The sequence below is a fragment of the Orycteropus afer genome, unplaced genomic scaffold, assembly GCF_000298275.1.
Source record: "Orycteropus afer afer isolate SDZICR_OR568_19922 unplaced genomic scaffold, OryAfe1.0 scaffold00097, whole genome shotgun sequence".
Taxonomy (NCBI): Eukaryota; Metazoa; Chordata; class Mammalia; order Tubulidentata; family Orycteropodidae; genus Orycteropus; species Orycteropus afer.
In genome coordinates this window covers 9,494,740-9,521,962 of record NW_006921684.1, presented here as the reverse complement: position 1 = coordinate 9,521,962, position 27,223 = coordinate 9,494,740, and the positions used below count along the sequence as shown (strand labels likewise).

The 27,223-nt window shown below is 39.5% G+C and overlaps 1 protein-coding gene across 1 annotated transcript in view; it reads left to right on the top strand.

The window, feature by feature from the left end:
* GRIP1 (glutamate receptor interacting protein 1) overlaps nucleotides 1–27,223 on the top strand; it is a 515,267-nt gene that overhangs the window by 406,521 nt on the left and 81,523 nt on the right. The window contains exons 10-13 of the mRNA XM_042781204.1: nucleotides 4,897–5,052; nucleotides 5,689–5,844; nucleotides 21,155–21,341; nucleotides 22,682–22,827. Of these exons, the coding sequence (XP_042637138.1) occupies nucleotides 4,897–5,052; nucleotides 5,689–5,844; nucleotides 21,155–21,341; nucleotides 22,682–22,827 (645 nt within the window). The remainder of the gene's footprint in view (nucleotides 1–4,896; nucleotides 5,053–5,688; nucleotides 5,845–21,154; nucleotides 21,342–22,681; nucleotides 22,828–27,223) is intronic.

The following is a 27,223-nucleotide window of genomic DNA, read 5'->3' as shown; positions in this document are numbered from 1 at the left end:
CTGGTAGCATAGTGCCTAAGTCATTTGACTGCTAACCAGAAGGCTGGCGGTTCAAACCCACCAGCCACTCCTTGGAAGGAAAGATGGGCAAATCTACTTCCGTAGTGATACTGCCTCAGAAACCCAAGGAGAGGTCACTGTGAGTTGGGTCCGACTCGATGGCACATAACAACAAGAACAAGAGTTTAGTTATTTGTAACAAGGGACTTAGAGGAGGCCTGGTGGAGTATAGGTTAAGCACTAGGCTGCTAACCAAAAGGTTAACAGTTTGAAACCACCCGGTGGCTCCACAAGGGAAAGACCCGGTGATCTGCACCTGTGAAGATTATAGCCTAAGAAATCCTATGAGGTAGTTTGGCTCTGTCACATGGGGTCACCCTAAGTTGAAATTGACTCAACAATAACTAATAACAACAAGAGACTTAAGAACACCCAGAGGAAGAGTCAGTGTCATTTTGTGCCTGAGGGTAGAGACTCTAGAATCAGAATTCCTGGGCTTTAATTCTGGCTGTACCACTTGGGACCTTAAACAAGGTACCTAATTTTTCTCCATCTCAGTTTATTAATCTGTAAAATGTAGGTTATGATTATATCCACCTCAAAGGTATGTTGTGAGCATTTTCTGAGATAATCCACAGAAAAGCACATCACATATAAAATCAAAAAACCAAACTCACTGCTATTGAGTCAATTCCAACTCACAGTGACCCCCATTGGGTTTCCTAGCTGGTAAATCTTTACAGAAGTAGATTGCCCCATCTTCCTTCTGTGGAGTGGCTAGTGTGTTTGAACTGCCAGCCTTCTGGTTAGCAGTTAAATGCCTTGGGCACTGTACCACCAGAGTTCCTTATAGCGTATTACCTAGAAGCTCTGGTAGCATAGTGTCTAAGGCACTTGACTGCTAACCAGAAGGCTGGCGGTTCAAACCCACCAGCCACTCCTCGGAAGGAAGGTTGGGCAGTCCTACTTCTGTAGCGATTCTGCCTCGGAAACCCAAGGAGGGGTTGCTATGAGTCGGGGCCGACTCCACAGCACATAACAACAACAACAACATATTACCTAGTATATAGTAAGTACTCGGTGAAAGTTGGCTGTTATTATTGAAACTAGTAAAAGAGTTTCTTAGTCACTTGCTCTAGAGGAGCAAAACCAGTTAGATTGGAGACATATGTACATATATGCATATACATACATATGTGTGTGTGTGTATATATGTGTGTGTTTGTGTTTGTGCATACATATGGTCAGAGTACGTGAGATTTACATCAGAGAAACAGCTGATGAAGTTGTGGGGCCTAGCAAGTCCCAACTCCATAGGTCAGGTAGCAGACCAGAGACCTCTGCTGGCTCATGGGATTATGGGGGACAAATCCAAAATCTGCAGATCAGACAGCAAGAGTCTCCTCCAAGTTTACATTCACAGGAACCAGAAGTCAAGTGACAAGAAAATTACAGGGTTGTTGCAAGGTTGAGAGAGGGAGAGGGAATGTGAGCTTTACCAGAACATCCATTTATATACTAGAGGCAAGCCATGCCCCTAAGGAAACTCCCCTTTCAACTAATTGGCTGGTCACAACAGATCACATTATGAAAGATTATTCTATTCTATTCTATTCTATTCTATTCTATTCTATTCTATTATTATGGAAGACCAAACTACTCAAGTATCTGCCAAACCACTGAGAACAGTAGCCTAGCTAAGTTGACATATAACATTAGCCATCACAATGACAGAATGTATATGAATGCTCTTTGCAAGATGAAAGAGCATACCAAAAATGTAACATCTTGTTATTAAACTTCTGAAGTACTTGCCTAATATATAAGTATCAAATACACCAGGATAAACATAATAGATTTTGGAATATACATTCAAAAAAGACAGGAACTCTCTTTTCTGGCCTACATTATTTGTTGAATACTTTTTACATGCATTGTCCATGGCATAAAGTTTGTGCATTGTCTGGGTTTGAACTGCCAGACTTCTGGTTAGCAGTCAAATGCCTTAGGCACTACGCCACCAGAGCTCATTATATTATATTGTCTTGCTTATCGAGTTATTAATTAGGCTGGACAGTCCTAACAAAAGTCTAGTAATTTTCAAAGCACTCATGAAGAACTGAGTCAAAAAGTGATGGAGAATTCTGAAATCTACTCACTGTACTCTGGCTTCATTTGAAAGACAGACAAAACTTTGTAAAGGGTGCAATAGAGTATCAATGGTTATAGATTATCAGACTCCACAGTGGTTGGATTGTGCTACAAAGGCCTGTATATCCCCAAAGTAGAATGAGGAACATGAGAGAGAATTCATTAGAGAGTTCCCTTGCAACATAATCTTTTATCCCAAGGAAAATGCGACTGCAATGTAGAAATGGATACCCAGGCTGATAACACCTATTCATTTATGCATTCATGTATTTATTCATTCATCACTCATTATGCACTAGGCACTGTTCTAGTTGCTAGACTATCTAATGAACAAGACAGACAAAGTTGATTCCTATTCTCATTTTAGTAAGGAGAGACAAACATTAAAAATATATTAAGTAAATGAAGCCATTCCAGACAGTAACAAGTGCTATGAAGAATATGAAATAGTAATGAGGTAGCATGGGGCAGGGCAGTTATTTTAGCCAGGAAAGTCAGCAATGACTCCTCCAAGGAGGTTGCACCTGAGCTGAGACCTCAGTGATGAGAAGGAGTCACCCATGTAACCAGCTGGAGTGGGGGGAGGCACTTAGAGGCAAAAAGAATAATAATTGCAAAGTCCCTGAGGCAAGAAGAAACCTGGCTTGTTTTAAGAACAGACATAAGAACAGTTTGACTAAAACATAGTGAATGAGAGAGAGAGAGTGGTAGGAGATAAACCTGGAGAGATAAGGAGAGACTGGATTTGATTCCCTTTGTAATGGTAAGTCATTGACATAGTTTAAATGAAGTGACATAAACTAATTAATATATTTAAAAGATCCCCCAGCTGTGTTATGGATAGTGGAAGTTAACTATGAAGGAATGTAATTGGAAAGCCAAGTCTGTAGGTGTTGCAGTGGTCCAGGTGAACCAGATGGTGGCTTGAACTAGGAGAGAGGAGAAGAGAGATGGAGCCTGAACCAGAAACAACGGTGGAATAGAAAGGGCCAGATGGTATGTTGCTGTGTGCTATGCGTCAATTCCAACTCATAGCCACCCTATAGGACAGAGTAGAACTGCTCCGTAGGGTTACAAAATTATGGTGGCTATCAAAATGTTCTTCTACATTTAGATATTCTCTAAAATGTAAGTGTCTATTGAGTGAAATGTGTTAAGTGAGAGATACAGCTATTCTTTTTAAAAGATTCTTTATTGGCCAGTACAGAAAAAAGCAGGCAGAATCAACGTTCTTACCAATAACTGTTTCATTTGTGTACTGGCACCTTGCTAAGCACCTGGCATGCCTAATCTCATTTAACCTTCACAGCAGTCCTTTCACGATAGCCATTTGACAGACAGGAAACTGAGCCAGAGAGAGGCCGAGTAAGTGACAAAGATCATATAGATAGGAAGGAATGGAGCCAGAACTAAAACCAGGTCCGCCCCACCCTACAGTCATCTGAAATGCTAATGCTCTTGTTCCATGCCCTGTCTCCTCCCAGAAAGGAAGTGGTCAGTGAACCCAGTATCACAGATGTTATGACTTAAGCCCTCATCTAAATGACCTTCCTTTAAATATGCAAAGTGTTCATCTTTCCCACGTGAGGAAATACTGCTAAATAATGTACATATAACACATCTAACATTAGAATCAGGAAAGTAGAAGATGTGCGTTCATATGTTATTTTAGGTCTTTAAGGTTGTTAAATGAAAAATTTTGTCAGACACAGTACCAAACATCTACCCATCAAGATGATGGATAGATGATCAAATCTTAGCAAGATTGAATATAGAATGGAAGAATTATTTTTAAAAAAACAACCAAACTCACTGCTGTTGAGTTGGATCTGACTCATAGAGACCCCTCCTTGGGTTTCCAAGGCAGTATCACTATGGACGTAGATTGCCCAACCTGCCTACCAAGGAGTGGCTGGTGGGTTTGAACCACCAGCCTTCTGGTTAGCAGTCACATGCCTTAGGCACTATGCCAAGGGAAGGGACATGAAAACTTTAAATAAACTTTATTAAATTTTATGCCACCTTCAGGAAACATAAGAACATGTGAAATATTTTTAAAATTCAACATGTATTTCAAGTTTAAATAATGTTTTCCAAAAATACTAAGAAAATTATAAAACATTGTAACTTGTTTTTTCTCGTTATTAGTGAGGATAAGATTCTTTTAATGATAGATGATTAGAGTGGTCTATTATTGAGGAAAATTAAATGCAAGTGATGGATCATAGTGTAATTAAAATGTCAGAGCAGTAAATTGTGGTGTTTGACTAGTAAACCACTTGATTCATGAGCCAATCTGATTTATTGTTCCTTCTTTTCTTTTTGTCTAAACAAGTACTACTAACTGGCCAAGATTTGCAAAGCTTTAATCACTACTCATGTGCCATAGATCTTTATAGGGTTGACTTTCAAGTTTTTTGGAAAAAAAAAATGTTTTTAATCTCTGCTGCAGTGCACAGGGGGAGATTAGAAATTGATTCAATACTCATCTGAAAAGGAAAGAAAAATGGTCTGGGAAAAGACGTGCATTATTCTTGGGAAGATGAAAAGTTTCCACCCCTGATGTTAATCATCTGTTTTGCTGACCACTGAGAAAGGGCAAAGCCAAGTAGATTTTCTTCTTTTTTGCAAGCTGCTTTTATTTGGCCACACTTTTTATTTGTGCAGTTCAGTTACTTTCTCCTCTTTTTTTGGTTCTTTTTTTGTTTGTTTGTTTGTTTTCTCATCATCACTTCATATGGGCAGTGAAAATTCAGAGGAGCGACAGGCAACTTACCTGGGATTCCTGGGCCAGCAACCACAGCAGCCTTCACAACTACCATCATTATAACACGTACCACCCTGACCATTGCAGAGTGCCCGCCCTGACACTCCCGAAAGCGCCTGCTCCAAACAGCCCTCGTAATATTCCAAGCTTTCTTCGCTTGCTCTTTTATTTTAGTTATATTCTCCTTCCTTCCTCATCTAATTCATTACATCATTGGCTTCATGTGTGTTGTATGCTTTTTCTGTAAGAGCAGATTATCATTTCTGATATCTCCTAAGTTGTTTTCTACCAGAGAACATTTGTTGTGAGAGAAATATGTAAATGTTCAGGATGTTTTATATGTGGTCAGGAGATAATAATTCAGAATATTACATAGAGTATAATGTTCTCATATCTTCTTTGTGTATGTAGAATCAGTTATGAAATTATGTCAGAAAATATCTGTGAAAGTAAGATTATATCTCTGATGCATTGAGTTGTTGTTTATTGAGAAATTTGTTTTAATGTTTGCTTTTTGCCTAAGCAAAAGTCATAGAGCTTTTCTGTGTTCCATTGTACGCGTGAGGATCCTATTGTTCCTCGGGCGTGTACAGTCTCTTCTAACACTGAGATTTTAAAGTGCTGTCTCCATAGCTCCTGAGCCTGGTCCCTGTCTGGTTTGGGGACTTATTAACCATTGCTGTGCATCTCTTGTGTGTCTCTCTGCATTGTTACTGGTTGGCTCGCAACTGCCTGAGAACGCTCTGTGCCAAGTCTTCACTCTCTTACAGCAGCTTTGGTGTCTTCATCCTTCTCTCCTACCTCCATGAGTGCATACAGCCTGAGTTCCCTGAACATGGGGACTTTACCTCGCAGCCTCTACTCCACTAGCCCACGCGGAACCATGATGAGGAGGAGACTGAAAAAGAAAGACTTCAAAAGTTCACGTAAGTGAAATGTTATCTGATGTCATTTGGCCTGGAGAAACTGTGTAGGCATTGCAGTCTTGAAATACTGACACCAAAGGAAAGTGTGTTGTGCAGTACCTAGATCATCAGGTCCTTGGGTGGTACAATTGGGTAACACATTTGGCTATTCACTGAAAAGTTGAAGGTTTCACTCCACCCAGAATGCTACAGAAGAAAGTCCTGGTGTTTTACTTCCAAAACACCGGTCCTTGAAAACTCTGTGGAGTACAGTTGTACTCTGACACACATGGGGTTGCCATGAGTTGGAGTCAGTTCAACAACAACTGGGTTTGCTGTTGTTATTGTTGTTGTTGTGTTAAATAATCAGGTTAATGCTAATTAGCACACAGCTATGTGCCAGAGACCATTAAAATGATCTGTATTATCTGTATGCTACTGATTGCACAGGAATATAACTTCAGCCTGAATTTGTTAGTGAATATACCATTCTTACAACTTTTATTTCAGGTTTTTTTTTTTTTTTCACTCTTTTGATTTGATAAAATAACCAAAGATGTAATTTTCTTCTTCATTTTTTTTTTTCCTTTAAGAATCTTTCCTTATATTCTGGGTAGCTTTGGACATGAAATCCTTGTTCTTAGTTTCTTATTCACTCTAAAACAATCTTTTGAAACCTATGCCCCCTTTTGAAAGAGAAAAGATTCTCATGCATTTTAAACGAAAGTTGCTATAAATTTCATATTAAACTACATTTCATGGCCAAAATATAGAAGTGATGATGAAAATACCTGATAGGTATTTTCAACCTGTGTCCCATTCCTTGAGATTCTAATACTTTCCCCAAAAAAACCAAGTCCCTGCCACCCCGGTCATACTGCATTGAGAATCACTGCTCTAAGAGATGCAGTGCCTTATTGCCTACTCCAGCCTTCAGAAGGGTGAGAGGGTGCTCAGCTTTACAACAAGCATCCTACAGTTTAGGAATTTCAACTGTGGTTGCTGGAAATATCATCTTCTGAGATAGTCAAGCACAGTATAGATTAAGTGGAACTAGAAAGGCCTGGTCCGCTACTTGCTTTTGGGTAGTTTATTGTACATATAAAGAAAGGGTAATTGGATGTCTTAATGGTGGAGAAGCACAAATGATTCCTGAATTTTCCCTTTCTATTGGGGAAGATCATTTTCTCTTAGCTGATCACATGGTTTTGGGAGGAAGGGAGCATTTACCTTTCCAACCGGATCAGTCAAGTCATAATCTACAGAGATGTGACTATTTCTCATCCTGTGTGTCCTTTTTAGTAGGCAGGATTGTATTACTGTAAAAGAAGCTCAAAGAATGTGGAGTCTCTTTCTGTGCTTAGTATGGGAATAAGAATAAGGAACATCTTTAAATTATCTCAATAAAATTAAACTCAGTTACTTCTAGGCTGGTATGGAAGAGAGAAGGTTCTTCTGAGGAAAGGTGATTGAATTTATTGGCTCTTAAGTTTGTTTGTCAGAGATTCATCTTTCCAGGAGGATCTATGACCACTCCCACCAATGTCACCATCTGTGTAGGAGACCAACCAATCCTTACACCAGGAAGTGGTGTCTTCATGTTAGGAAGCTGCAGATTTCCTTACAAAGAAAACCATTGCAAAAGAGAAGGCTTCACTGTGGTGTGTTCATGATTTTGCCTTGCATGTCCCTTCATTTATAAGGGGATGTATCATCTTTAATATAGTTAAATAACAGTAAACTTGAAGTTAAAAAATATGAAAAGAAGATTGAGTTCAGTCAAAATGAATCCAAGGAACTTCTTCCTGTTGTTGTGTGCCGTGGAGTCAGACCCAACTCATCGTGACCCCTCCTTGGGTTTCTGAAGTAGTATCACTACGGAAGTAGATTGCCCCATCTTCCTTCCGAGGAGTGGCTGGTGGGTTTAAACTGCCAGCCTTCTGGTTAGCAGTCAAGTGCCTTAGACACTCTTCTAGAGTCCTATTTTTTTTTTTTAACTAACTTTGGAGTAAATTATTTTTACTAGTTGAAGCTTGTGGTGAACTGGTCATGAGCATGGATTCTGAAACCAGGCTGCCTGAGCTCTTACCCAAGAATCATTACTTTCTAGCTGTAAGACCTTGAGCAAGTGTCTTATACTCTCTATCCCTTAACTTCTTTATCTACAAAAATGGAGATAATTATAGTACTTACCTCATGTGGTAATTGTGAAAAGCATACTATGTAGGCTCAAAACAACACATTTAAATAGTAAGCACTATTTAATTGTTAGCTGATTTGAAAGTATAAGTGTTAGCTTTTATTATGTCTGTATCTGAATTGTCATATGTAAAAATCTGTTGACATTACTCTCAGATTTAGACATTTTCACAGTGGTTACACTTTGGTCTAATGCATAGTTCTTGAGTTTTCCATATAATGCCTTCAGGGTTTGTTGTTGTTGTTATGTGCCTCGAGTGGGACCTGCCTCATAGCGACCCCTCCTTTTTCTGAGGCATATCACTACGGAAGTAGATTGTCCAATCTTCCTTCCAAGGAGTGGCTGGTGAGTTTGAACCGCCAGCCTTCTGGTTAGCAGTCAAGTGCCTTAGACACTACGCTATCAAAGCTCCCGCCTTCAGAGTTAATGGTGGATATTTGTATAATGGTAGATATTTGAAACATTTACATGTAATGGCTTCATGTACAGTACTTATAACCGATAGAAAGAGGCTATAACAGCCCTTAATGAGGAAGAGCAATTAAAATGAATTCATTAATGTTTGTATTTCTCCTTCAAAAGCTAACCATTTGTTTGTGTTAGGTAAGACCTGCTTCGTTGATTAAGGCTAGTAGCAAATATAAATGAATGATAATATGTTTGACTATCTCAGGTTGATATTTACACATCTTGAATTTTTTAGCAGTGAACAAAAACTGAGGCCACACTGTCACTAATACCCATACCAAACTCATAAATTCTCTCTGAACCAACACATTATTCTCCACCGTAGTGGAAGTGTGAACAGAAACCGCATTCATGAAATTTCTAATTGTTCATGTTTGCTACAGACAAGACACCTACCAGAGTGTTTATAAATGTGTTGCAGGAGAGCATACGTTTTATATTTTAATCAAACACTAACGTTCAAAATGCTGTGAACTTTTGCCTGCACTTCAAAAAGATCTGAAAAACCAATGATAGTTTTCTAAATTCAGATATGAAAAATGAGGATTTTTGTTTCTATTTTTTCTTTTTTATTGCTTAAACATGGTATGGTCACTTTAGATATAAAGGTTTTTCCAAATAACTGATAATAAAAGTTTATTGCCACTCTTCCTGTACCCTAGTTTATTTCCACCACTATATTTATGTCTTTATTCTGTGCCACCGTTTGCTGCCTGTTTTCTAATACTTATGTTTCTATAGCAACCAGGCCATTTGGATGGATGGTGAATCATTGCAAAAGCCACACCTATAATAATAATAATAATAAAAGGCTGTTTGCTATACTAGTGGTGAGTTGAGGACAGAGTCTTCAAATAGGGGGCAAGAAATAAAAAAATTCTTACATATGTTTTAGTACAAAGGAAGCACATGGCCAGAAAAGAATGAGGCCATCTCATATAAATATTAAAATATTCTATATCATTGACCAAAGGAGAAAATAGAAGTCTGTACCAACATGTTAAAGAGCCAATTACCATGGAGTTGATTCCATTTCATGGCAACCCCACGTGTATCAGAGTAGAACTGTGCTCCACAGGGTTTATGATGACTGATTTTTCGAAACAGATACCCAAGCCTTTCTTCCAAAGTGCCTCTGTTGGACTTTCATCCCCAACCTTTTGGTTAGAGCTGAGTGCATTTGTGAGTTTGCACCACCCAGGGATGACTCATGGAACAAAGATTAAAACAGGAAAGTGATGCTTGTTTGAGAGGGAGCAGAATGTGTACAACAACCTTTGTTGTACACTCCCTAAGCTTTCAGGGAGTGTCACAAAGCCCTGGGCAGGCTAAAGAGCTATGTCACAGAGGGAACCCTCTCATCACCTCTTCCAGATATTTGTTGACCTTTTTACCACTGCCTGGGCTGCCAAAGAGGACCATGCTTGTACCAGAATCCAGTCATCCTCCTGTCATGGTGGCGTGACTGAGCAGGGGGTCTGGCTAGTTGCCCCTGCTTTCTGCTTCCTGTTCCTACATGCAGATCCAGTGTAGAGACACTGCCTTCTCCTAGTCCAACTGAATGGCAGCAAAGAGCAGAAGTTAGGACATACTCCCAGGATGGTCTTTGCCTCTTTTGTCATCACCCCTTGCTACTTGGGAAGACAACATTGAAAAGAGCTGAAAGGAGGAGAATGAGAAGACCAAACAACTTTTCTGGTCCCTTCCATCGACTGCTGAAAAAAGAATGGAAGGTGAAGGCAGCTAACGGTAAGCTCTGAGAAGTGACAGTGCAGAGAGCCCTGAAAAGGGGTGTCTTGAGACCTACCCACCATTTGGAGAATTGGAGCTGTTGGCCACCACCACCACCACTGTGCCCTTGAAATGGAGCATATGCTACCTGATTGCAACAGGCTGATTCTAATGTAGAGCACTTGAGAAAAAGGTCACTAACCTCAAATTATAGGATCAAATAATGAAAAACATGTTATATTAATAAATCTTTGGGGTTTGTGCTTTCTGAGTTTTTTAAGTGTTCATCGTATTTTATAGTAAACCTCACAACCTTCTAAATTAAGGAAACATTTGATGAATTTTTAAACTTTCAAGTTTAAGAACAGTCTTTTGCTCCCCTCCCTTCCTTACACCAGAAAAGATGAGAAATAACTAAAACACAACCTCATTCCCTGCAAACCTGAAAGGTTGTGAGCAGAAACCTCCATATGCAAATGGAACCCAGACAGAGGAGAGATGACTCCTGAACACAATGTCTCTATACACCAGTTAGCAGTATTCAGTCACACTGTATCTGCAATTTAATGATTGCTATCTTCACCTGTGAGTAAAAATGGCTACGTCTCAGGCCAGAGCCAGGAGCGTGCAGCCTAGAGCCAACTGAATTTCTTGTGGGAGTATGACGTAATGGAGAGAGAATTCATCATACAAATTTTTTAACTACAAGATTGTAATTGATCACCTTTATTTTCTTCTACTGGTTGACCCCACTAATGAAGCAGGATAATCAAGCTCACCTTTTTCTCCTCCAAGTCGTATTGGTTGTTTCAACTTCTGGCTCATCATCTTTATATCAGTAATTTCTTTTTCACATCTGGTACTAGTTTTCAAGACTTCAATTTTGATGAGTAATCAAAACATACACAGAGAATAACAAAAAGATGTCTACCTGTGTTGCATTGACTATGCAAAGGTATTCGATTGTGTGGATCATAACAAATGGAAGAATGGGAATTCCAGAATACTTAATTGTGCTCATGAGGAAGCTGTACATAGACCAAGAGGCTGTCATTTGAATAGAACAGGGGGATACTACGTGGTTTAAAATCAAGAAGTGTGTGCATCAAGGTTGCATCCTTTCACCATACTTACTCAGTTTTTATGCTGAGCAAATAATCCAAGAAGCTGGACTGTATGAAGAAGAACAGGGCATCAAGATTGGAGGAAGATTCATTAACCACCTGTGATAAGCAGTTGAGATACAACCTTGCTTGCTGAAAGTGAATGAGACTTACTAATGAAGATCAAAGACTACATTCTTCAGTATGGATTATACCTGAATGTAAAGAAAACAAAACTACTCACAGCTGGACCAGTACAACATCACGATAAATAGAGAAAAGATTGGAATTGTCAGGGATTTCATTTTACTTGTATCTACAGTCAACACCCATGGAAGCAGCAGTCAGGAAATCAAACAGCTTGTCACACTGGGCAAATCTACTGCATAAGACTTTTAAAGTGTTAAAAAGCAAAGATGTCTCTTTCAGGACTAAGATCTTCCTGACCCAAGCCATGGTATTTTCAGTTGCCTCATACGCCTCCAAAACATGACAATGAGTAAGGAAGACAGAAGAAGAATTTATCCCTTTGTAATATGGTGTTGGCAAAGAATATTAAATATACCAAATAAATATGGATATTTATTAATAATTATTGTTAATAGTTAATATTGATAGTATTAAATATGCCCAAAGAACAAACAAATCTGTCTTGGAAGAAGTACAACCAGAATGTTCCTTAGAAGCAAGGATGGTGAGACTTTGTCTCATGTACCTTGGGCATGTTATTAGAAAGGACTAGTCCCTGAAGAAGGACATCATACTTGGTAAAGTAGACAATGAAAAAAAAAAGGAAGACTTTCAAGAAGGTGCATACACACTGTGGCTGCAAGAATGGACTCAAACCTAATGACTGTGAAGATGGCGCAGGACTGGGCAGTGCTTTGTTCTGTTGTACGTAGAGTCACTACGAGTAAGAACGGATGACTCAACAGCACCTAACAATCACAACAGCAATCAATACATACCGTTTTCTAATCAACTTTTACTATTTCAAAGAATAGATTTTAATATATCAGAGGACTTTCAGAGTTCACTGTAAAACTCTAAGTTATTTAATATAATCCTATAGATAAGATGTTGTTGTTGTTATGTGCCATCGAGTCAGACCCGACTCATAGCGACCCCTCCTTGGGTTTCCGAGGCAGTATCACTACGGAAGTAGATTGCCCCATCTTCCTTCCGAGGAGTGGTTAGTGGGTTTGAACCGCCAGCCTTCTGGTTAGCAGTCAAGTGCCTTAGGCACTACGCTACCAGGATACAAATGATAATTTTACATAATTATTTATGTTTATAAAATAAATGTGTGATACATAAATTTATTTAAATCCTAAATTCAATTTCCTAACAACTTCTGTTCTCTCCAAATAGATCCCAAACTGAATCAGTGCTTGTTTGTATTCTCGAAACCTTTTACAGAATGAAATTTCTCAACTGTCTTCTCTAACAGTTCCAAAAAAATTACAGAAAAGTCAAATATAACAAGTCTTACGTTTGAAAAGGTCTTCCCCATATCTAATCTAATCCCCTCTTACTATTAAATTGACCCATTTTTTCTTGATTCTTTCTTAATGAAGGTGGTAAACAGATGACTTAACTCAAAAGTTTGAAAGCTTTTTTAGACACCATTTAAGCAGTCAACATATCTGTATAAAATTGAGATCTCTAATGGATAAAGGAGGAGCTCTGGTAGCATAGTGCCTAAGGCACTTGACTGCTAATCAGAAGGCTGGCGGTTCAAACCCACCAGCCACTCCTCGGAAGGAAGACGGGGCAATCTACTTCCATAGTGGTACTGCCTCGGAAACCCAAGGAGGGATCGCTATGAGTCTGGTCCGACTCGATGGCACATAACAACAACAACAACAACAATGGATAAAGGGTAAGATTTTCAGTAGCCGATATTTTCAGAAGTGGATAGCCCTTCTTCTCAGTCTTTCTTAATTTGGAATCTCTACTGAACCCTGTCCACCATGGATGACCCTGCTGATATTTGAAATACTAGTGGGATAGCTTCCAGCATCACAACAACACACAAGCCACCACAGTATGACAAACTCACAGACAAGTGGTGGAAAGAATACACCAAGTCACTGTACCAAAAAGAAATGACTAACATTTAGCCATTTCAGGAGGTAGATTATGATCAAAAACTGATAGTATTGGAAGAAAAAGCTCAAGCTGCACTGAAAGCATTGGTGAAAACCAAGGCTCCAGGAATTGGTGAATACCCATTGAGATGTTTCAGTATGGATGCAGCACTGGAGGTGCTCGCTCATTTATGCCAAGAAATTTGGAAAACAGTTGCCTGGCCAACAACTGAAAGAGATCTATATTTGTGCCCATTCCAAAGGTGATCCAACAGAATGCAGAAATTATCTGACAATATCATTGATATCACATGCAAGTAAAATTTTTGCTGAAGATAATTCAAAAACAGTTGCAGCAATATATTGACAGGGAACTGCCAGAAATTCAAGCCAGACTCAGAAGAGGGCCCGGAATGAAGGATATCATTGCTGGTGTCAGATAGATCTTGGCTGAAAGCAAAGAATATCAGAAAGATGCTTACCTGTGTTTTATTGACTGTGCAAAGGTATTTGTGTGTGGATCATAATAAATTATGCATAACATTGTGAAGATTGGGAATTCCAGAATATTTCATTGTGCTCAAGAGGAACCTGTACATAGACCAATAAGCAGTCATTTCAGCAGAACAGGGGGCTACTGCATGGTTTAAAATCAGGAAAGGTGTGCATCAGAGTTGTATCCTTTTACCTTACTTATTCAATCTGTAAGGAGCTCAATTGGTGTAGTGGTTAAAGCATTTGGCAGTTAACCAAAAGCTTAGCAGTTCAAATCCACCAGCTGCTCTGCAGCAGAAAGATGGGGCAGTCTGCTTTTGTGAAGATTTACAACCTTAGAAACCCAATGAGGATTTCTATGACTTGGAATCAACTAGATTGCAGTGGATTTTTGGTTTTATAGGATTGGAGGAAGACTCATTAACAATCTGCGATATGCAGATGACACAACATGGCTTGCTGAAAGTGAAGCACCTATTGATGAAGATCAAAGACTCCAGCCTTCAGTATGGATTACACCTCAACATAAAACAAAAATCCTCACAAGTGGACCAGTATAACATCACAATAAATGGAGAAAAGTTTGAAGTTATCAGGGATCTCATATTACTTGTATCCACAATCAACGTGCATGGAACCAGCAGTCAAGATATCGAACAACATACCACACTGGGCAAATCTGCTACAAAAGACCTCTTTAAAGTCTTAAAGGGCAAAGATGTAATTTTGAAAAAAGTTGCACCTGACCCAAGCCATAATATTTTCAATTCCCTCATATGCATGTGAAAGCTGGAGAATGAATAAGGAAGACTGAAGAAGAATTGATGCATTTGAATTTCAGTGTTGGTGAAAAATACTGAAAATATCATGGACTGCCAGAAGCAAGAACAAATCTGTCTTGGAAAAAGTACAGCTAGAATGCTCTTAGAAGCAAGAATGGCCAGCCTTCATTTCACATATTTTGATCATGTTGTCAGAAGGGATTAGTCCTTGCAGAAGGATTATCAGGCTTGATAAAGTAGAGAGTCAGTGAAAATGGGGAAGCTCCTCAAGAAGATGGATTGACACAGTGGCTGCAACTATGGGCTCAGGCATGGCAATGATTGTGAGGACGTGCAAGACCGGGCAGTGTTTCCTTCTGTTGTACATGGGGTTGCTATGAGTCAGATTCAACTGTATGGCACCTAACAACAGCAACAACAATGCATAAAAATATATTAATGTGAACCTATAGAAATATTGACAAATTGAAATTATCCCTGTTGAATTTCAAAAAGCTTTACCTGGAAGATGGAGTAGAAATAATCTGCCAAACAGATGATGTTCTAATAATGTACTCTCCTCTGGTATGAGTAGTAACTGGGAAAAAATACTCTCCAGATCCTGACAGGGAGATCATCTTCTCATGGTTTTGCCTAACCGATAACAGAAAGTATTGTCTGGAAAGCAATCAAAGTACACACCAAAGCTACACTGGAAAATGTAGTCTCAATTAATATGTGGTAGTCCATGTCAGACTTGGAACTGTAGACCACCCACATGTAAAAAAAAGCTTTGTATTGAAGGCTCCCTTCACCCCTGTCACTGCAGGCTGCTTCAACCTCATTGACAGCAATCCTGCTGAGACAAAACAATGATGGTGATTCTTAAGCAGATGTAGATTCTTCTTGATTCTCCTTAGAGTAATAATCCACCCCATCTGCCCTGTCAGCTATGATACCAGAGTAACTCCCACAGTGGAAAAGTTTGGATCCTGAAGAATGGCTTCTGGTTCTTATAGCAACTCAGCAGCATCTACATGAAGTGGTGATTCCAAAAAGGAAACTGTAAATGATATTACAAATTGTGATTCCTTTATTCAGCATTGACTGAATGTCCCAGGCTCTAGGATTCAGAGATTAAAAAATCTCATCCCAGTTTTTAAAGAACTCAGGATTACTACACAACTATAAATAATAATGAAAAGTCCACAAAGCATCTTATAACATGGATGAATCTAGAGGATATTATGCTGAGTGAAAAGAACAAATATTATATGGTCCCACTATTATAAAAAGTTAGGAATAAATATACACATAGAAAGAGATGTTCTTTGATGGTTACTAGGGATGGGTGGAGGGGGAGTCACAATCTAGATAGTAGACTCCTGTTATTTTTGGTGAAGGGAAAGAAAATTCCAAATAAAGGTGAAGTCCACACAGCTTGACCAAAGTCAATGAAGACACTCAGAAGTATATAAGAAAAGGAGACAACTTTGAATGCTGTACCATATTCAGTCTTGCAGCAATAGTAATAACAACCGAAAAATATGTATGTGGTTACGTTGGTAGAAATGTATGCATACATTTCCATACCCACCACTGCCACCAAGTCTACTTTGACTCATAGCGACCCTATAGGACAGAGTAGAACTGCCCTATAGAGTTTCTAAGGTTATAAATCTTTCCAAAAGCAAGCTGCCTCATCTTTCTCCCATGGAGCAGGTGGTTGGTTCAAACCTCTGATCTTTTGGTTACCAGCCAAATGCTTTAACCAATGTGCCACCAGAGCTCCTTACATGTCTATAAGAAAGCATAAGTGAGGGCATCACATGTACACATGAGTGTATCCATAGGATATGTGTATGCTGTATATATATATCCATAAATATAATGGAGGTGCCGTTGAGCCACCTCCAACTCATAGCAACCCCTCCTTGGGTTTCCGAGGCAGTATCACTACGGAAGTAGATGGCCCAACCTTCTTTCCGAGGAATGGCTGGTGGGTTTGAACTGCCAACCTTCTGGTTGGCAGTCAAGTGCCTTAGGCACTATGCCACCAGAGCTCCCAAGAAACACAATTACAGAGACTTCCTAGACATATCCACACAACTCATGGATTGGTTTACTGGATTGAAGGGCTTAGGACCATAGTCTCATGGTATAACTTAGTCAATTGGCATAACATAGTTAATAAAATTAATGTTCTATCTCCTAGTTTGGTGAGTAGCGCCTGGAGTCTTAAAAGGTTATGAATGGCCGTCTAAGAAAGAACTACTGGTCTTTACTTGTTTAAAGTAAAAAAGAAGGAAGGCAACCAAAGACTCAAGGAAGAAACTAGTTCACAGGACTGACTGCTCACATGAACCATGACCTCTTCTAACCTGAGATCAGATGATGCCTGGCTATCACTACCAATTGTTCTGGCCAGGAACACAATAGAAAGTCCTAGTTAGAATGGGAGAAAAACACAGAACAAAACTAAAATTCATAAATAAGACCAGACTTACTGGACAATGGAGACTGGAGGAACTCCCAAGACTATATCACCATAAGATACCGTTTTATCCTAAAACTGAAACCACACCTAGAGGTCTCATTTCAGCCAAACAATAGTTTGGATTATAAAATAAACAACATCACCTGTGATTGGTATGTCCCTTAAACAATTAACTATATGAAACCAAGCAGTCAACCTTTACCCAGAAGCAAAGATGAGAAGGCAAGGGGGTAAAGGGAAGCTAGATCAATGGAAACAGAACAAAGAGAATGGAAATAATGAAAATGCTGATACATTATAAAAATTTTAACCAATGTCATAAAACCCTTTATATAAAAATTGTTAAATAAAAGTCCAATTCCCTGTGTGAACTTTCATCTAAAGACCAATAAAATATTGGGGAAAAAACTCAGGATCAAATGAATAGACAAGCAGGCAAGTGAAACCTGATAAATGCTGAAATAGGACCATATATTAAAAGCTATGGATATGTAAAAAGAAAAGTACCTAACTCTGCCTGGATAAGGCTAGAACGAAGTTAATTCTAAAGCAAACTTGAACTAAGAAAATGGCATTGAAAACACTGGAGAGGGTTCAAAGAGCAGAAGACACAGTAGATATTGAGGCTCAGAGGTAGGAAAGCAGAGCTGGAGCATGTGGCGTCCGGAGGGAGAGTGGAGGCATGGGAGACTGCATGAGCTGGAGAAAATGAACTTGTGAACGACCTGTGGGGTATGCTAGAATTGAAGATTTTGTTCAATAGGAAGTAGGGATCCATGAAAGATTCTAAATTGGAAGATGACATTTCATGTTAGAAAGGCCTTTCTGGCAGCAATTTGGAGGTTTCTAGCTCATGGCACATAACAACAACAAGAAGAAGAAGCTTAAGACAGGAAGCAGGAACATTGGTTAGAAGTCTAATACAGTAATCTATCCTAGTGATGATGAAGTCGTCATCAAGGGAAAGTCATTGGGCAATAATATGTAGAAAACATTGGGCATGAAAGGACCTGGAAGTATGAATATTAGAATAATTAAGATAAAAAGCGATGAAAGCCTTAACTAGGGTATCGACAGTAGGAAAGGGAAAAAAGGATTTACATAAGATGTATTTCAGTGATCATCCTGAAAGGACTAAGTAATTGATTGTCTCTAAAAGACAATGAGGAATTGTGAGTCAAAGGCTGCTTTGAGATTTAAAGTCTGGAGGACTATCAGCATGATGATCTCATTAAGAGAAATCATAGTGGCATTGAGGAAGGGACTATGATTAACTTAATTTTGAAAATGTTGGATTTGAGGAGTCAATGAGACCTCTCTGTGGATGGGTTATCAGCAGGTGAGCAAATTCAAAACTGGACCTTGAAAAAGATTAGACAGATTTGAGAAGATACATGCATAGGTCATATTAGAAGAAGGAAAGTCTGAGAATGAAAACAGATACAAAATTGCAGGGAGTCTGTGTTACGGATCCAGGAGGAGGCAAAGGAACTGGCAGGAGTTGAAAAAAAAAAGTAAGAATCTAAGAAAATGGTTTCACTGAAACCAAGAGATGAATTTCAAAAAGAAATAGATGGTCACCCAAGCCAGTTGCTGCAGAGTGGTTAGAGAGGATGAAGTCGTTGATTTTGGCAATCAGGAAATCATCAGTGACTGTCAGAAGCAGTTTCATAAAGGGGAAGGGAGAAGCCAAATTTTAAGCTGTTAGTAATCCTTCCAACTCTGTAGACAGAGGCCAGGAAGCTAGAGGAGTACATAGGAAAGTTTGGAAAAACATCAAGAGAGGAAGTTTTTATGGCACAAAATAACAGAGGAGGTAGTAAGGGATAGTATGAAGGACACTAAAAGGATTTATCCTTGAAATGGAAGGAAGAACACATCCTCTTGAAACAGGAAAAAAAAAGAGAGAGAGAGAGAGAACAGGTGGTGACTCAGAGAAATTGAGGTTAAAAAGAAAGTTGTTGAAGAAAATCTTGTCAAATGGTTGGATCTTTTCAGTCTTGTAGGGAATGAGCTGAAAAGTAAAGTTTGACCTTTAAAAGGATAGAAACATTTGAGACAGACTGTGAGGGATCATATAAGATGTCAAACATGTTAGACAGCAAAGGATTGTAGGCTCAACATAAAATAGTATGAATTTTTAGTGACTTTCTCTAGCATCTTCTGGCATCTCAGAAATAGCAATGGAGAGAGTTGACTGGGAATTCCCAATGGTATAGAGTATTAGAGTTAGAAAATCATGTGAGATTAAAGAGTCTCTCTAACAGAAGTGTTGCAAAAATGGTCACCATGGAGTCCAGGTTGGGTTTGGAGGGAAATGAAACCAGTAGAAGGCAACAGGTGAAGACAATGCCTTTTCAAACCCTCAGATTCCCACATAAGGCAGGGAGAGGGCTCTTGGGTCTCCAATTCCTACCACAACTGCAGTAGTCTGTTTTTAACTGGAATATGAAGACATCCCTGATATGCTTTTACTCAAAAGGGGAAAAAATCTGTTACTAAAATACTGTTGGGATAGCATTAGATTAGGAGGCTAGTGAAAAAGAATAGGACCAAAAGACATAAAAAAGAAATAATTAGATCAGTAGGGACTGGAAAAGATCCTTATGATATATGTAATGAGAGAGTAGGATTCAGGTATTGAGATCTTGCAGATGTATCTATTTTTTTTTTTTTAGGAAGACAAGGTCCAGCATAGGCCCCTCATGGCAAAGAGCTGTAATAGAACAGAATTACTAGTAACTGGCATTGATAGAGCTAAAGAGACTTAAATACAGCAAGTTGAAAAGTTATCATCATGATGTCAAAGATGAGGACAAGGACTGACTACAGGTTCAGGGAGGTAGATTAAGAGCCAAGTCCTAAAGTCAGCAAGGAGATTGTGCAAAACTTTTATAAGTCAGAAGACTGTGAGTTTGAGGATGACATGAAGGGAAAATAAGCAGAGAAGATACAAGTTTTAAAAGAAGAGATTTGAGGGAAAAGCACTGCATGTGTGGAGCAAAGAGTATTATAAACCATTCTTTCTCTTTGCCCCATGCAAGGGAAATAAAGAAAAATGGCTTCTGATTGGAGAGGGATTTGATGCAAATGGTGTCATCAGGTTTCAATTAAAGTAAGGGGGCCAGAAGAATTTTTTTTGGAAGAGGTAAGGGTGCAGCATAGGACCCCACAGGCAGAGAGTTTGTTCACTGACAGAGCGCAAAGATGGCCAGATCCCAGTAGGCAGGGAGTGGACCAGCTCTTCCCTGACCTGGATTGGGACTGGGAACACGCCATATAAAAATGTGGGACTGAGGGCTTATGTAAGTATCAGAGGAATTAATGAAATAGGAGGTGGCAAGGTAGGTTGGTGACTGAGTGGGAAAGAACAAGAGCTGAAGAGACCAAATTTAGAGGCAGGAGGAATTTAAGGGAAAATGAAAACAACTCTATCATGCCAACCCAATTCTAGAATAAGGTTGAGGACCAGCATAGCCTCACCACTCCAGGGACCAAAGGTCAGATTATTTGTAAAAAGTCAATAAAGCTTAGGTGCAGAAAGCTTAGGTAAAAAAAAAAAAAAAAAAAACCGTTAAGACTGTAGAAAAAACCATAAGACCAGCTAGCCTAGCTCCTTTTTTCCTATGTTGTATACAGACACACAAAGAGATTAAATGACACACCTCAAGAGCACCCACCTGGTTGCTTAGTGGCAGAGCTGGGAGTAGAATCCAGGCACACTAACCCCAAGGCTACCCTCTTCCCACAACCCCCATGACAATCCCTAGTGTGGGAAAATGAGGAGGTAAGTGCACTGCTGTTATGGTTGAAATGTAAAAAATATTAGATTTGTTTATCTTGTTCACATCTAGCTAAACTTTTCTAGAAGACCAGCATTTAACCTCCCACCATTTTTTTCAGAAACATCATCTATTTTGGAAATTCTCTCATTGTTCATAATTGCTCCAACCCCAAGTCATTCTTTTTCATGTTTGCTCCTCCAGTGTCTTTAGCCTCCAGTACGGTTGGCTTGGCTGGGCAGGTTGTTCACACAGAAACCACAGAGGTTGTGCTGACAGCAGATCCTGTCACAGGATTTGGGATACAACTTCAGGGCAGTGTGTTTGCCACAGAGACTCTCTCTTCTCCACCCCTGATTTCCTATATTGAAGCTGACAGCCCAGCAGAGAGGTGAGACACTTTACTTCACAGCATCTTTTCTTTGCTCTGTGTTTCCGGTACTGGCTATCTCTGAGTGGCTAATAAATTATGGAACAGTGCTCGATGCAGGAAATGCAAGCTGTAATGAACTCTCTGTTCTGACAATAAAATTTTATGTCCTTGATCAAGTTTTAGAAGAACGAGCCTGGATTCCTTTATCTAGAAGATTTTGCCCATCAGGGGACCAGAGGCTACATTAATTAAAAAGGAGAATATCCATAAAGAAAAATTTCTGAAGTTCAAACTTTAATAATTTATCTGCCATAGGGATTGTACATTCATCATTACCATACACTGGTTCAGACCAGATTATAATACTATGGGTGCTGAATTATTAATTACTTGTCTAAGGTGCTTCAGGATTCCCTTGTTCACATAAGTAGCCATGAAATGCAAGAGTGCAAGACACTGCCATGGCTGTATAGGATCAGTTGGGACTCACCCAGAGATGACTGAGAAAATAGGCCTGGTGATCTGCTTCTGAAAGGTCAGCCTTGAAAACCCTAAGGATCAGTTCCACTCTGCACACATGGAGTCTCAGGAACTGGAATCGACTTGACCACATCTAACAATGACAATATGATGCTCACAGAATTGAATGGACAAGACAAAATGGCTATGGTTGTGGCAGCTAAGGTTGTATGTCAACTGGGCTGGGCCTGGTTTTGAGTGGCTGGGCAGCTGCATGTAGTTATTCCCCATGGTGAGATTGGTAATTAACTCCATAGTGGAATCTACTGGAGCAGCTCAGTAGCTGCTTCAGGGATGTGGGCTATTTCCAGTGTATAAGAAGCAGCTTTGAGGAAGGTCACCAGCTAATGGCATGCTTGAACCCTGCATGTAGCCGAGTTGTTGTTCAGCAGCCTGCCATGTTGCCCTGCTGATTTTGGGACTTTTAATGGACTTAAATTAATGCCCTCCTGTGTGGTTTGGTAATATTGGGACTGTGCCTTTTCACCAGTCAACCTTGGGTTTGTCAGCCTCAGCAGCTAGCAGCTGCCTGAGTAAAGAGATACCTCTAGCTTCAGTGGGCCGGGAGTAAGAGGTAGAACTGAAGCCTAAGGTCGAGGGGCTTTCCACCCAGGCCCTAGAACCTGGCACCTGGAACTCAGACTTCTAATCTTCAAAATTGTAAGAGAATAAACTTCTGTTTGTTAAAGCCATCCCATCTGTGGTATATTCCTGTCAGAGCGGCAGTAGGTAACCAAAACTGTAGTTTTGTGCAAGGATCACATAAGGTAGATTTGGCACCCTCAGCTTCATAATTTTTCAGTCTATCTATAACCTCTAACATGTGGTTCTAAACTTAGATGTGGGGTGCTGCAGATTGGAGACCGAGTGATGGTCATTAATGGAATTCCAACTGAAGACAGCACCTTTGAGGAAGCCAATCAGCTCCTTCGAGACTCTTCCATCACTAACAAGGTCACGCTGGAAATCGAGTTTGATGTTGCAGGTAGGATCATATAATGTCGACTCAAGCAGAGTAAGGAGTGGACTGCATGGGCATAATATTTGTTATGTAGCAGGGGCGGGCCATTGTTTTAAATATATAAAACATGTTTTTGTTTAGGAGGTTTGGGATGTCATTTTGAATTGACTATTGTTTTTGTGTTACTCATTAAAACATTACCATGAGAACAACTGAAAATAATGTGACAAATTGAATAAGTAACAGCTGCTATGGAAGTGATTTTTTTAAAAAATCATGTAACCCTTATTCTTTTTGACTTTTCCTTATCTGTTGTTGTTGTTAGGTGCCATCTAGTCAATTCTGACTCATAGTGACCCTATGTGCAACAGAACAAAACATTGCCTGGTCTAGCACCATCCTCACAATCTTTGCTTTGTTTGAGCCCTTCATAGCAGCCACTGTGTCAATCCATCTCATTGAGTGTTGTCCCCTTTTCCATTGACCCTCTACTTTACCAAGCATGACATCCTTCTCAAGGGGCTAGACCCTACTAACAACATGACCAAAGTACATGAGACAACGTCTGGCCATTCTCGCTTCTAAGGAACATTCTGCCTGTACTTCCTCCAAGACAGATTTGTTTGTTCTTCTAGCTGTCCATGGTGTATTCAATATTCTTAGCCTACACCACAATTCAAATGGATTAATTCTTCCTTCTGTGGGCTTTATTCATTGTCCAGCTCTCACGTGCATATGAGGCTATTGAAAATACCATGACTTGGGTCAGGTGCACCTTAGTCTTCAAAACATCTTTGCTCTTTAAGTCTTTTTTAAAAAGTCTTTTACAACACATTTGCTCAGTGCAATACGTTGTCTAATTTCTTCACTGCTGCTTCTATGGGCAGTGATTATGGATCCAAGTAAAATGAAATCCCTGAGAACTTCAATCTTTCCTCCACTTATCATGATGTTTCTTATTGGTCTGTTGTGAGGATTTATGTTTTCTTTATGTTGAGGTGTAATCCATACTAAGGCTTCAGTCTTTGATCTTCATCAGTAGGTGCTTCAAGTCATTTTCACTTTCAGCAAGCAAGGTTGTGTCATTTGCATATCACAGGTTGTTAATGAGTTGTCCTCTAATCTGGAAGCTGTATTCTTCTTCATATAGTCCAGCTTCTTGAATTATTTGCACAGCACACATGCCATGTCTGCTAGGGAAATGATCTTCAGTCACAGAGACCAGAAAATCCTCTCTTTCACCTTCCTTACAATCTTTTACTCTGCAAAGAACATATGAAAGTTCTATTGGGAGCAATGAAAATTCATTAGGTAGATTTATACAAGCCCAATATGTAAGGATATGGTCTACATCTAAAAAATGTATGGGTTTTAGAGATTGGAGTTAGTTCTCATTTAAGAAAGTTGTCTTCACACAGTGAAATACTACCCTATAGACCAGTAACCCTTACCAATCAGTGAAGATATGTCTTTGGGCACATCACATTATCTCAACAAATATTTACTGAGTGTATGCCAGTTAGGAGCCTTGGTGGTTCAATGGTTAAGCACTCCCACCCAGCAACTCTATGGGAGAAAAGAACTAGCAATCCATTCCCATAAATAGTACAGCCCCTGAAACTCTATGGGTCCCTTCTACTCTGTCCTGTAGGGTCACTGTGAGTCAAAATCAAGTTAGTGGCATACAACATATGGCAATTACTCTTCTAGCGATGGTAAACAGGAAAGAAAAAAGTCACTATCCTCATGAAGCTTGGACTATAGTAGCACAGAAAGGTAATAAAAAATTTAAAATATCAATTTAGGTACTGATAAGAATTCTGAGGAAAATAAAACAAGGTAAATAGTTAAAGAGCAATTTGTGGGAGAGCTATTTTTGTAAGATGACTCTAAGAATTAACATTTGAGCAGAGATTTGAAGGTTGGGAAGGAGCCAACCATGCAAGGATCTGGGAGCAAAGCATTCTCTCAGCAGAGGGAGCAGCCAGCATAAAGAATGTGAGCCCGAGTAATAAGCTTGATATATCTTAAAAAAACACGGCAAGAGAAGGCTATTGCCAGAATGTGTAGTGGAGATGAGGTCGAATTTGGATTTGAAGATGGGATTGGAGAGGTTGGAATGAGCCATAGTGTCTTAGTAAATAGAGTCTAGATTATATCCTGAGTGTAAAGAAGCCACGGAGCATTTTATGCAGGGGAGTGAGAAAATCTGGTGAATATTTTATGAAGATTTAGAAAGGTCCTTCTAAGTAGAGTGAAGGTGAGTATCGTTCAACCAGGGAAGCTTGGGAATTGGAAATTCAGTGTAATGGAAGGACTCTTCACACAGTGAAATCCATCACAATGATGGCCTGACTTGGAATGAGAAAAAAGAATATGAACCAGCTGCACTTGACATGCCAAGCACATTCCTGTCTAAAGAACTTTGCAAGATCTGTTTCCTCCAGCTGGACAGCTCTTCCCTGAAATGAGGGAGGGTTTTTTCACTCCCTTTATTCAGTCTGTTGTTCAAATGTCACTTGCTTCAAAAAGCCTTCCCTGATCATCCATCACTTTCTCTCCTTTTGCCCAGATTTATGTTTCTTCATAGTCCTTCTCATACCCTGATGTGTTGTGTATTTATTTGTTTATTGTCTCTTATCCAATAGAAAATCTAGGATGACAGAGATGTTGTGCTTTTTGTTCATAAATGTACCCTAGAGCCCAAAATAGTGCATGAAATATGGGAAGTGGCTCTTGGTCAGTATTTAATGAATGAGTGAGTGAGTGAAGTGCAGTTGCTTCTCCTGAGGGACTAGGATCAGGAACTTTGGTTTGCATCAAGAATGGAAATCATGCCCATTGTTTCTCTGGGGCTCCTGGTCTCTCAGTGCTGATTGATTCCATACATCTCTATTTCTCTGTAGACAAGTCTCTGACGTTTTATGATACATGATTCCCCTATCCTTATTAAAGTGCCCAGCCATGCTAATTTCTAATTCCCAGGAGAAAGAAAATAATTGGCCCAGCGTGGGTTTGTATCCCCCTTTTCTGTTAGCTGTGGGCAAACAGGAATCAGGTAGAAGAACCCTATAAGGATCAGTCACGTGAGGGAAGGGAGTTCAAAGAAGAAGGCTGTTATATGACTGTGAGAGCAAAAGAACTAGATGGTGCCCAGCTACCACTGTCAACCTCTCGGAGGGGCATCTATGTAGGAGATCCTGGATAGAGTGGGAGAACAATGTAGAACAAAACTCAAAATCATTTGGGAAAAAAAAAAAGGATCAGGTTTGCTGGTCTGATAGAGCCTGATGGAACCACTGAGACTATGGCACCCAGCTGCCCTTCAGGTCTGTAATTGAACCCACTCCTGTGGCTTCCAGCCAAACAAAAGACAGGCATATGAGCTGTAGGTTTATATTAAGTAGATATACTCCTTGGAGAGAACAATCATGGGAGAAGAAAAGGGCCATGTATGCACAGGGAGAGAGCTCAAGGGACAAGAATGTATGGAGGGAAGGACACAGGGAAGAGGTAATTATGGGGAGGAAGTGGGAGGGGAGCTGTTGCATTGTGGTAAATTGTAGTCAATGCCTTGAGGCAAAGTGTATGAGAACTGCTGTATGGAAAGTTTGCTCTGTAAACTTTCACCCAAATCACAATTAAAAAAAAAAAAAGAAGAAGAAGGCTGTGTAGCTTACCCAAAATATATCGATGACAATCAGAGGACATTAGTGTTAAAAGAATCTTAGAATCCAGTACTTTCATCTCTTTATAAATGGAGAAACTGAGGCTCAAGTGGGGAAACTCAAGATCATATAGAAAGGGAACTGTAAGAATTCAAGAACAGGAAGAGAAAAATAAAACCACTGAGAAAATTGTCCAAGATTTGTTGGAAGAGAACTTCCCTGATATGATGAAAGATGAGACTATATCCATTCAGGAGGTCTAAAGAACCCCAAAAAGGAAAGACCCCAAAAGAAAATCACAAAGACATATCAACATCAAACTCATCAAAACCAAAAACAAACAAAGAATCATGAGAGCAGCATGAGAAAAACAAAAAGTTACCTACAAGGGCCAACCAATAAGACTAAGCTCAGATTTCTCAGCAGAAACCATGGAGGCAAGAAGGCAATGGGATGGTATACATAAAACTCTGAAAGAGAAAAATTTCCAACCAAGAATTATGTACCCAGAAAAACTGTCCCTCAAATATAATGGTGAAATTAGGACATTTACAGATAAGCAGAAATTAAGGGAATTTGTTAAAACCAGACCAACCTTACAAGAGATGCTAAAGGGAGTCTTTTGGACAGAGAACCAACAACAGCCAACAACAATTGACCATTAACACACATGATGGCATAACCCAGAAACCAACCCAGCTATGGAAATATCTAAAGTAAATAAGCTTACAAGATTGTAAACAGGATATTGG